The 12115-nt window shown below is 43.6% G+C and overlaps 1 protein-coding gene across 1 annotated transcript in view; it reads right to left on the minus strand.

Annotated features, from left to right (window-relative positions):
- Positions 1–280: 280 nt before the first annotated feature.
- The window catches only part of TGM4 (transglutaminase 4), a 39916-nt gene continuing 28081 nt past the window's right edge, over positions 281–12115 (minus strand). Inside the window, exons 11-15 of the mRNA XM_019508714.1 lie at positions 9801–10052; positions 8443–8739; positions 5331–5500; positions 2286–2422; positions 281–1728 (exon numbers count right to left, since the gene is read on the minus strand). Coding sequence (XP_019364259.1) covers positions 1587–1728; positions 2286–2422; positions 5331–5500; positions 8443–8739; positions 9801–10052 — 998 coding nt within the window. The 3' untranslated portion in view covers positions 281–1586. The remainder of the gene's footprint in view (positions 1729–2285; positions 2423–5330; positions 5501–8442; positions 8740–9800; positions 10053–12115) is intronic.

The following is a 12115-nucleotide window of genomic DNA, read 5'->3' on the forward strand; positions in this document are numbered from 1 at the left end:
TTACAGAATAGATGCAAAACTATTGCCTTAAATAATAGAGAAAGTAGCAATCTGATAGAATTGCTTTAGGAAACAAGAAAACTGGCCCACCAAACTCTTTCTAATCAGCTTCACGCTGTCCCTGAACCAGACATTCTGATTCCAACTTCTCATTAAATAACGACAGTTTTGTTCTACATTTTATTGGATAGGTTAAAGTAAATCAAATTAACAAACCCAGTGACTGTATATTCAATTACTGCCAAACCATTTCAAAGCTAATGCTCACATACATGCTGTTTTAAGCTAAGTTTTAGAAAAATACCCCTAGCCAACCTTTCAGCTGCTAGGTGCAGGGATGTGGGACCCTCCAAAACCTAGTAGAGCCCTCCTCATTATTAGTAGCTTTTCCATGCAGGTGTCTGAACAAACTAGCCTGCTTTTCAGCTATCATAATCCCTTGAACCTGTATTTATTCTCATCTAGCATATAAAGATTCCTGGAAATCCTGGAAGCTCAGGCTGCTTTGTGACACTGGGGTAAACTACAAACCTCAGCACTTGACCACTAATGGTTATGTTGCAATAGTGTGGAGAGCTGAACCGCCTTGTGCCAGTAATTAGTTCACTGGGTGTTTACAGTGCAGTGGAACAAGATCAGGAGAAGTCCAGCTACACACATCTGTTGTCTGCTTCACAACATGGCTCTCCCCTGCTGGGGTGGCTGGTGGTGGAAACACTTCAGAAAATGCAGAGCATGAAAAGCCTCATTTACAGTCTAAAATATTTGGGTGAAATGGGTGTTTGAGAGGGTTTTAACTATAGTTCTTAAATGCAGAACTGTAGTTTAAAGCCATATTCATATGGTTGGTTCCCGTTCTTTTTAAATACACTGATAAGGCTGGTCATTTTTTATTAACAGGTAATTGAGATGAAAAGTGGCTTTTTGTCCAGTGTGCTCAGGTTTAAAAATAGAGACTGGAATCTGTTTCAGGTAGTTTCTTTGAGAAAGGCTGTCCTGTGGGAAGCAAAGCTCTCTGCCATGGTGCAGTGAGCAAATAATGCATAATATGTAAGCTACAGCAACATATGATCCCTTTGGCCCAGTAACATGATACAGCACAATTGGTTCTATGAATTGAAGTACACATGAAATGCCAAAATGGGTATGAATGATAGTACAGTAACCAACAGATAAAACATTACTTCATCCAACACAGGAGTGTGAAAAGGCAAAGCAGCAGGCAGACACTAACTGTATTATCTTTACACAAAGCTTGTGATTGTTATGAAAGGAAAAGCCAGCCACAAAATGAGCTCTCTTCCAAACTGATGTACAGCTTGCCCATTCTCAGTTTCTCAAAACAACCACTTAGTCACGGTAGGCTGACAATTTTATAAATGTTAGCGTAGATTTCACAATCTTTATTAAATCACGATTAGCTAAAATCAAAGCTGCTATGCCCTTAAGCCATTTAAATTCCCTTACCATAATATTTGTCTCCTGTATAACCTTAAAGACTCTTGTATGACTCTTAAAGAAAGTAAGATGTTCTAGCAATATCCATTTATAATACTAACACCCCCTTAAGAGATCTAGTACTGCCCCTACTCAGTGATGACGATGATCTTTTCCACAGATATTCCTTTGACCTGCACAGAGTTTAGTTGGGCTATTATTTTTTTCTCTCCAGCTTTCCTAGGATGACAGATAATCTTAGATTTAAAGATCCCACCAGGTCTTATGTCTCTAAAATAGGAGAGAAAAAAAAAGAAGAGATGGTTATTGATACAATAACATATGTATTCACTGTATGTATTCATTGCTTTCCGAAGTTTCTCTAAAGATGAAATACAGCTTTCACAGACTAGCCAGTGCTGATCTTTCCTTCAACCTGAAATGAAAGTTCAGCAAACAAAAAATACTACTTGGCAAAAAATAATATGAACAGGTGGTCAGGTTATTCTTTTTTGTCTCTAATAATTGGGGCTCCCACCAGTACTCTTGGAAGGTAATCCCACGCTCATATAATGACAAATTCAGATCTGGAGGAAGTGGGAGTAGCTCTAACAGCTGCAATGAGTGCAGTGTAAAGAGAAAGTCAATACTGCAGCTGAATAAGATGCTGCTGCATGGGTTGTACATGCAGAAGTGCACATCATACGGGGCTATGCCAGGTTTGCATAGAACCAATAGTCTTTAGGAAGGCTCAGACCACAGGTGCCCAACTGTGTCTAAAAACATATAAAACTGTCTTGAGGTGTATATTAATCTCATGCAAGTAATTATCCAAAGTATAATCTTACCCTTCATCAAATATTTCCATTTTGAAAAATCCCAGTCCTTCTACATACAATTTAGACTTTTCTAAAGGAATTGCCAGTGTATTCTTGAAGACAAAGGCACAGGTGAAAGCCTCATTGATCTTTGCTGTTTCTGGCATCTGAAAATAGAGGATTATAAAGGCAAAGATTGGGCACATGCTCTTACTAAAAAGCAGAATGCTAAACAGTGTCAATGACTGACTGCATTAAAACCATAAGGATATTATGCCTTGGTCAAAAATACAAACAGCTGAGCTTCAGGCATGAATAGAAAACATGGGTGTTAGGTCATCTGCTCCATTTCCCTGCCAAGGCAGGGTTGTTTTCTCCACGGTTTTATACACTCCAGATTTAAATTATGCAAGCACTTCCCCATGGGAGGCTGTTGCACAGTCTAATAGATTTAATTGTCAGGAAACAGCTTTTAATGCTTAGCCCAAAATGGCCTCTCTCAATTTCATCCCACCCCCACTCAGTAAAACTCCTTTGTGCATATATTAAACTTTTCCTTCCCACTTCTCAGGGATTCTCCTGTTCCTATTAGGTGTTAGCCAGTCAAAACCTTCATATTTTGTTCTTTTAATATTTCCCTCTGTCATTTCTTTCAGGCCCCTTCCGTTATTTTGCTTGTTCTTCTCTGAAGTCTCTCCAAATTGTTAACATCTCTTTGGGAAGGAGCCCAGAGTTAGAGAGGGGTGCACAGTCTGAGCACCCCTAGATTGTGTTGGTATCTAAAGTCAAATCTTAATTCCATGATTCTCCCTTATCTTGATTATGGCCAAACCAAGCCCTGTATCTAAGCAGTCCTGAAGTTGAGGGCTTGACTGGGCTGCAGCCTAAAGGAATATTTTGGATCTTAGACCCATCACTACCTCGAAATGGGCCAGGAATTCTAGATGCGGGCTCACTGGGCTTGTGTTGAGAGAGACTGTCACCTCCACTGGTCAATGAGGTGAAGCTGTTGTGCACAAAGCCTATACGTGGTGTTAGTACATAAAGCATGCACAACCTGTGTGTACAATACATGTAAAAATCACCCTCCTTTATGGGTTTTTATCACCTTCAGGTAGTTTTGAGTATTACTGCTTTCCAACCACTGTCCTAGGGCTGAGAAAGCTAGCTTAGTCTGTGTTTGGGGGCGGGGGGCCTTGCTTGTCCCCCAGAGGAATATAAGATAGCTGAGAAGATAGAGTGAAATTCCAGTGCTGGCAGCTGTGCTGAAAGGGGCTATGTCTTGTCCATAGGTCAATGACCACATAAGCAGCTGTCAGCATGATCTACCTACAATATAGAAACCTTTTGCTTTCCACTAGGTTTTGCTTTCCACTAGTTTTTGCTCATTGGTGCAGCTTCCAGATGATATTAGCTTAGTCAGTTAAATCAGCTGGATCCTTCTTTCAGCTAGGATTTTGGGAGAGAGAGTACCAAACGATTTCAAGTCCAGCTTCATTACAGCTCTTATATCACCTTCAGAACACCACAGCAATGACTGAGCAAATGCTGCAGCCAATAGACTAGACACGAGTCAAGAGTGAAGCTCTTCACTCTAGTATTTAGGCCAGTGGTTCTCAACCTCCTTAAGCTCAAGGCACCCCTTATTAGACTCAAGGTACCCCTCAGAAAATACCAGCTTTTAGTTTTGCCTCCTTTCATTGGTGATGCATAGGGGGTGCACATGGGTGCATGTGCACCCCCTGAGATTGGCTGTGCACCCCTTGAAAGCACCAGCCACAAAACCGGAAGTGCTGGCAGAAGTGCATTTCCAGTTTCGCCACTGGTGGTTCTGTTCTCGGCTGCTGGGGGACCTTCCTCCCGTTGGCAATCTGGTGCTCCCCCCAGACTCAGGAGGCACCGGTTATTCATGACTCTTTTATACTAAAAACTCAGAAAGATCACAACAGATCAGAATGTTTTAACACTTTGGGTGCCTATACACCAGCACAGAGGCTGCTCTGACCCACTGGAATTCCAGTGCATCGGATTAGACTCAATTAACCAAGTCAATTGCCATGCTCCAGCAGCCTCCTGCTTCTCGTGTATCAGCTTCCCCATGCTTAAAAATGGCAGTGGGGTGGAACGTGAACTGAAGTGCATCAAACAAGCTTTAGTTCAAGCACCCCACTGCCCTTTTCAAGTGCAGAGACACTGATACAGGAGACACAGTGGCGCTTTCATTAGAGCGGCTTTGAGAGCCACCCTAATTAAAGAGCCACGCTCAGAGCACATGTAAAAGTACCCTACATGTTCCTATTTGAAATCTCTGGGTTTATCTTGTGAATCATATTTGCACACCCAACAGAGCTGATGCTGTCTGTTACACTGTGGCATCCTTGAAAACATCTCAAGGCACCTTGGTTGAGAATCACCGATTTAGACCTGTAACAACAGGCTTGGCTTTCAAAACTGATGAGCAGTTAGAAGCTCCTAATGTAGTTAATGGAAATAATGTTAAAAATCAGACCATTTATTAGGTGTCTAAATGTAGATTTAGGAAACTTATTGTAGGTCCCACTGTCTCTTATTTAGGAAAAATATTTGGCTCCTAAGCCTGGGTATTCATATTTCTGGCTCATCTCTTTACCAATATAGCCATCCTTAGATTTTTTTTCTTGTAACTCCCATTGCCATAGAATCATAGAAAATTAGGGCTGGAAGGGACCTCAGGAGGTCATCTTGTCCAACCCCCTGCTCCAAGCAGGAGCATCCCAACTAAATCATCCCCGCCAAGGCTTTGTCTACTCGGGTCTTAAAAACCTCTAAGGGGGAGATTTCACAGCCTCTCTGGGTAACCTGTTCCAGTGCTTTACTACACTCCTAGTGAGAAAGTTTTTCCTTAGATCTAACATAAACTTTCCTTGCTGCAACTTGAGACTTTTGCTCCTTGTTCTGTCACCTGCCACCACTGAGAACAGTCTAGTTCCGTCCCCTTTGTAACCACCACTTCAGGCAGTTGAAGGCCATGGCATCTAAATACTGGTCTCTCCACGCTCGTTTAAGTGCTTACCTCCACGCTCGTTAAGTGCTTACCTCCACCTTTATAGAGGGATATTGGAATGTAAGTGTTAGCTCATCAGAAACCTTTTCACCCGTTTCCTGAACCTCAGCAATAATATTAACTTTGATGAGAAGTTCATCCTCCACAGATGCCAGTGTCTTTATGTAAGTATCAGCTGCCACATTCAGAGGGATCTCAATCGCTGGCCAAACACAAGGAAAAAAATCAAATAAAAGGCACCATTAACAATGTGTCTTCTTTATTAGAAAGCAACAAAAGAGTGGAGCAGAAAAATCAGTCCTGGTGTCTACTCTATATATCATTAACTGCATGTGCTCCATAGTTTTCATAACGGACCAAGAGCCAGCGGCTGTTCACCTTCTGTTTGGACAGAATTCCAAAGCTGGCTGAAATTTAGGAGGCTGCGCCTGCAGTCCCTGGCCCTGCCTGAGGAAAGGGGCTGTAAATCTGTAAAGGGAATCCCATCCAAGCCTGCGTCACAGTGCGGCCTGGAGGGATGCTAACCAAGGACAGAAAGACCCCCAGGGAAGGAAAGTTGGACCAGGCACGTGAAGACTGTCTCATTTAGCTCTCGACAGTCTACTCCCTCAAAGCAGTCTGACAAATTTAATTATATAAAATGTTTGGCTGCCTTTAAGGCATGCTCCAGAGGCACAGGCTACAAGGTGTTTATTGTCACTGTAGAATTTTCCCTTATTTTTTAACGGAGGTTTCACAATTAATTATCTGAATCATTTTCATGTCAATTCAGTGCATGGGAAAGGTCTCGGGCTTGGCAGTGTTTGAGACTGAGTTCTGGGTAGCCACAAACCTCCTGTCCCTCTAGGGCATCTTTACACATGCTCTGGGGGTGGTGATGGTTGGTTGTGGGGGGGTAGTTAATTAGAGTGGCTCCAAGAACAGCTCTAATGAAAGCACCCGCAGCCTCTCGTGTATTCAGTGTCCCATGCTTCAAAATGGCAATGGGGGTGCTTTAACTAAAGCTCGTTGAACAATATTTAGTTAAAGTGCCCCCACTGGCATTTTGAAGCATGGGGATGCTGAATACATGAGACGCAGAGGCTATTGGAGCGTGCTAAGGAGCACACTCCAGCGGACGCGATTAATTCATTAGCCATCTTGATTAATTGAGTCTGCTCCAATGCGCTGTAATTACAGTGTGTTAGAGTAGTATCCCCACATGTGTACAGACAGCTCTAGTTTTCTTTAAACTTCTTGTCCTCATCTATAAATTCACCCGCCCCCAGCACAGGTCCATGGTGTAGTGTCCTGCCACATCCCCTCTGTGCACTGGGACAGTCATTTTAAACTGAAATGAAAATCGTAGAGCTCAGAGTTGAATGAATTTTAGGACAAGTGACTATTAATCAGAAATCATTATTGCGAGTGCATTGTTTACTACAAATTATTTATCATTCATTATTCTCATGTGCAGCCAGTTTCAATCGTCTTGTCAGGGATCAGGCAAACTACCAAGTGATCTCATTGACTACAGGAGACATACAGAATAACAAACAGCTTTAGGGCTAATCTACAGTGCCTCTGTGCCACTCCCAAGAACAACCCCTCTGAAATGTCACCCAACTCCAAAGCCCCTGCAGGGCTGCTCTGAGCTGCCTGGGCTGAGCGGGAACATGTTTTGGTGCCCTGGGCAGGAGAGAAGCTGAGCTGCTACTGCCATGGCACAGGCTCTCCCTTTAAAACAGCACCCACTTTGGGTGCCCCCTCTGACTCAACACTTGGCACATTCCTAATTATGCTACTGGAGCAAGAAGCTGGTGTTTGTCAATGGTGGCCCAGGATACAGCATAGAGGTAGTATGGACATACCCTTTGTGGCTGAAATGGGTCTGTATAAATCAACAGTGTTCAACCTTTTTACCTGGTGGACCCAATTGGCAATGCCCAGTCTGTCTGTGGGTCAGATCTAGCCAGCGTTCCCAATCTGGAACACAGGTGGGTACAGAGGGCACCATTTGGAGTGGGGTGGGGGGCAGACTAACCCCAGCATAGTCCCAGAGGGCAAGAAGCTTGATCTGACCCATGGAGAGGGAAGGGGGCATGGCCTGGCCCTGTGGGGAAAGAGGACATGGCCAGGCCCCAATCCAGCCCTGCAGAGAGGGAAGGGGTCATGGCCCGACAGAAGCAGGGAGGTGTGGTTCAGTCCCATGGGTCACAGACTGGCACCACGTGGGGCTTGGGAAGTTGGCAGGGAGGAGTGTGGCCATATTAATGGCTGCTGCTCCTCTGCCGCCAAATTTCCCAACCTGTGGGGATCCCTGCAGGCCAGATGCTATGGACCCATGGCCACATTTCGCCTGTGGGCCAGAGGTTGAGCCCCCCGGCATAAACTATTCACCAAATGTTTATCAACAAAACAGAAACAGGAACCAAGAAATGGGAAAGTAGGGGGAGGGAGGATTAAATTCACAACCATTACAGCTCACTGCCAAAATCTGAACAATGTAAACTTTGGTCCTATTAACACTCACTCAGGCAATTTATTTCATGCAGACAACTCAAAAGCCATCAGACTAAAGACCCTACTACACATTTAAATGAAAACTGGATAAAAACCAGCAACAGAGTTGTTACACATCTTCAGGCACTTGCTTTATAGCTGGCTGGCTCTTTTTCTAGCTGGAACCATTTTTATTGTGTGATAACTACTTTGCATGTGTGGCCAGTCTCAATTTATTATGTAATTTACCAATTAATTGTGTGACAACTACTTTGCACTTCTGGCCGGTCTTACTTTGCAAAATTTATTGAGTGATTAACTAGTTAATTGCCTAATATATGTAATGTGTAGCAGGGACCGAAAAACATTTATATCTAGTCTGCAAGCTCAGTCATTCTGTTTCGTGTGTGTAGGTAGAGTGCTGGACTCAAATTGGAACCAGGTCCATGACTGTGCCCCTGAGTGCGACTGCCATTCAAAGGAGTAGTAATAAGCAGAAGTTTCCTCTGCACAATTCTCTCTTCTGTGTGCTGGACAGAGCCAAAAACATCCTCAGACCCCCAGAGTCCATACACCCACTGAGTCAGTGCACACAAAGTGAGGTCACACTGCAATATCTCCAAAAACGGCCCATGGCTTGTGATTAAAAACATATGGACCTACCAGGTTTGCCTTCAGTCTGGAGAGTCTGCTTGATAAATCCAAGATTGGCCTCTACCTTCCCAGTATAGGACTGCAGCTGGCAAGAGGCAGTGAGACTGACTGTCCATGATTTAGTTGAAGGGCTGTTTACAATGATTTTCAAATCAATGGGATTGCCTGGCCACAAAGATTTTTCACTGTCTGTCTTCAACTGGATCCCAGCTGTGGGTGGGGAAGAGGTGAGCCTAGCATCTACCACATCTGAGCATTTGAGAAAGGAGCAAGCTTTTTCCATGGTTTTCCTTTCCTCTAATGACCCTGAATAACACAAAAAGAAAAACCAGAGCTGAAGTCATAATAAATTGTGGATTATAGACTCTGCAGCCAGATCCAGCTTCTCATTGTTTATCCTTTTGCTGAAATACAGACAGCACAACAGACCATGTTTCCTAGCAATGATCACCCCATGTTCAATCTCAGAAGAGATACATGGCTATTTTAGTTTAAACAGTACCTGGGGCCAGATTTTCAGAAGTAATTCATGATTTTTTGGGTTGCTATCCTGAGACACTTGAAAGCCTGATTTTAGAAGATGGATTCTAAGCATTTGCTGGAAAATATGTATCTTAAATTGGGTACTCAATAAAACACTAGCCTTTTTTGAAAATGTAAGCCACCACATTTAAACAATTTTTGCACGAGAGAGGATGACTGGGTATCAGATCAATATATGCGATGACTGAAAAGTACAATAATGTGTTCAACTCAGTATGACATACACAAATTGAAGCTTCGAGGAGGTTCAAATATTTTTGGCTTTTATCGACAAGGACCTAAGATTACAAGAGCAAATAAAGTTTAGTGAGATGAGAGATCAAATGCAAAGTCTAGACAAAACTGCTTTCCCCAAAGCTCTTTAGTTTTCCTAGTCCTGCCAATTCTCATGTGAGAGATTCCTATTGCCTATTGCAGTGAGTTTCTGGAAGTGTGGGAGGAGGGAGCCTGCTTCTTGAAACAGGATATAGTTTGTAGAAAGAAGAAGAAAGAGATGGAAGGAAATGGAGCAAGTTTGGATGAAGCAGAGTTGCTGAATCTGTAACTGGATCTGCTGCCATGCATGCTGGCTGCAGACAGTAGGTGTCACTACAGACATAATATTCATGTCTGGATTTTGCTAATTCCCTCACTACTTCTTCAGGTACTTTGCAGGACTTCAGTACTGTATTCTTTAAAGGGCTGCTACTCCAGCAGCCCATTGTTTTTCCACATTGATAAAGCATGCAGCTACTTTGGCTAACACAGAGTATCACAGGACTTCTGGCCTCATCGAATGCCTTACTCTACTATAGGATGTTAGAAAGATCTCAATGGCTGGTCACCTTCCAAGAACTTGTACTGAGCTGTGATGTCTTCCCGCGTGTTTCTTCCAACGGCTTTGGTGCTGATGTTCCTCCCAATGGCTTTGGTTTCCTCACGGAGCTTGATGTATTTGTCTTTGCCGGATACATTCTTCACAAGCCAGTAAACCTTGTCAGCATTCACTTCAGCAAATATGAACTTGGAGTCGTAGGGCAAATAGACTTCTCCGCTTCTGATAGCTTTCAGTGGAGAAGGGCCACACTGGAAAATACCTAAAGAGTATGATGAACATTTCCTGTTTTTCACGTGTATGAACTAAGCCTCCAGCATCATCCCCCTACTACATGCCCACTTCCGAATCCGTGGCTTCCAGCTTCGGTAACTGAATCTTGGCAACACATTTTCTCTATGATGGTCCTCCTTCTTTAAGGAGCACATTTCTGATGTGACAATATATACTTTGAACCAAAAGCACATACTTCAAAAGCCTGGCAAGAGCTTTTGTAAATTTTACTTAGAAGGGCATGGTCTTGCATACCTATACAAGTGCTCCAACGCATGCTGATTACAACACATAGGAGCAAACTTGCTTCATCGAGTCGGCTGGAGCAGTCTCATCACAACGCTCCAGTGTGCTGCAGTTGCGTGTCTTCAGCGTCCCATGTTTCAAAATGGTGGTGGGGGCGCTTTAACTGAAGCTCATCAAACATGCTTTAGTTAAAGCACCCCAGTGACCATTTTGAAATATGGGATGCTAAATACATGAGAAGTTGCAGTGTTTTAACTACCGTGGCTACCGAGAGCTGCCCTAACTAAAATGCTCCCCCCTCCACCCCCTAGTCCCAGAGCACATGTATAAGGGCAAGTGGATTCAGGGTGCCTGAGTCAATTCCTGGCTCTGTCATTCACTCGCTGCCTGATTCTGATTAAGTCACTTCACCCAGCGTGTCCAACACAGGTAACGCTGAAAATAATTTCAGTCACAGGTGTATAGCCCCCAGCTGAGGTCACTCCTTCTTAGGGAAAAGGCTACAGAAAGGCATTGTATACATGGGAAACCTTGGGAGCTGTGCTCCCTCCTCCCCCATTGTTTCTCTGGGGCCCAGGCAGGAACCTTGAGGGTCATGGAGCATTGGGACTTTTGAACTGCTCTTTGCAGATCTGCCTCCTGCCTACTGTGTGCTTCTCAGCCATGCTCCTTCCCCAAAAGGAAAATGGTATAACTGTGGTCTAATCAACTGCCAGAGCATTTGTTCTGTTGCTTGCAAAGATTCAATACACAGAAGTTTTCCTATTGTCATGCAGCCTCTGTCCACCTTCCTCGCATCTAACAAACCTTACCTGAATGGTACACCCCTCCACAAGGCTCAGGACTAGACTCCATTCCCTTCAGCTGTTTAAGGGTTAAGGAGAGGGATTTCTCTTTTCACACCATTCATAATGCACAGCAGGGTTTGGCAAACAGGTTCTGGAGGGATATACCCCCATAAGTGTGTCTTCATAAACAAGAGCAGTGAATTGATGCCCAAGAGACCTGGGTTCAGGCACTGGCTTGCTGGGTGACCCTGGGCAAGTTACTTAATAGCTCCATGCCTCCATTTCCCCATCTGTCAAAAAGGAGCAATGATGCTGACTTCCTTGGTAAAGCACGCTGAGATTCCTTAGTTGAATAAGCACTGCTGGGAATGATGTTTTTGATATTGTTATTATTGCTTATAATTCAAAATCTGATTGTGGATTTTGCAATGACCTCTTTCTTGAAGACATCCTGAAAGAATCCCCTTAAGAATGGCTCAGGTTCAGAGTGTTAAGAGAATCATCCTAGATTAATCTTTCAAGCATTTCTTACTAAGTGTTCCCCATTGCTCTTTTCTTGCCCTGCAGGCCCTGAGGGCTATGCTACAAGTCACTTCCCTCAAGCCTCCTCTACTGTGAGAAATCTGATAAATAATCACCTCTTGCTTTGTATGTTCACCCTTGCAATTCCCAACTCAGCTCATGCTGCCAGGAATCCTACTGCATTCTTCTACAGCTGCAGACAGGCAAACCTGAAACAAGTTTTCTCTAGTAACGGGCTCCACTGCTGGGCCTGCCCTGTGAGAGGCTCAACACCCAGGATATCTGCTGGCTATATCAAGTGCTGGAAATGCTTAGTATCACAGGACAGACTCTGCAGGGTCAGGCTCACCATGTCCCAGTTTGCATTGCTGACTTCAAACTTTGTTAATTTCAGCTTTTCTGACTAGTCCTGTATTTAGGTTTTTTCTATGTGTGTATGCTTGATATATCCCTTCATTTTGTAACACCTGACATTTAACTTCCACAGTCCCTTCTC

Source organism: Gavialis gangeticus, unplaced genomic scaffold, assembly GCF_001723915.1.
Source record: "Gavialis gangeticus isolate Ggan-Ray unplaced genomic scaffold, GavGan_comp1, whole genome shotgun sequence".
In the NCBI taxonomy this organism is placed as follows: domain Eukaryota; kingdom Metazoa; phylum Chordata; order Crocodylia; family Gavialidae; genus Gavialis; species Gavialis gangeticus.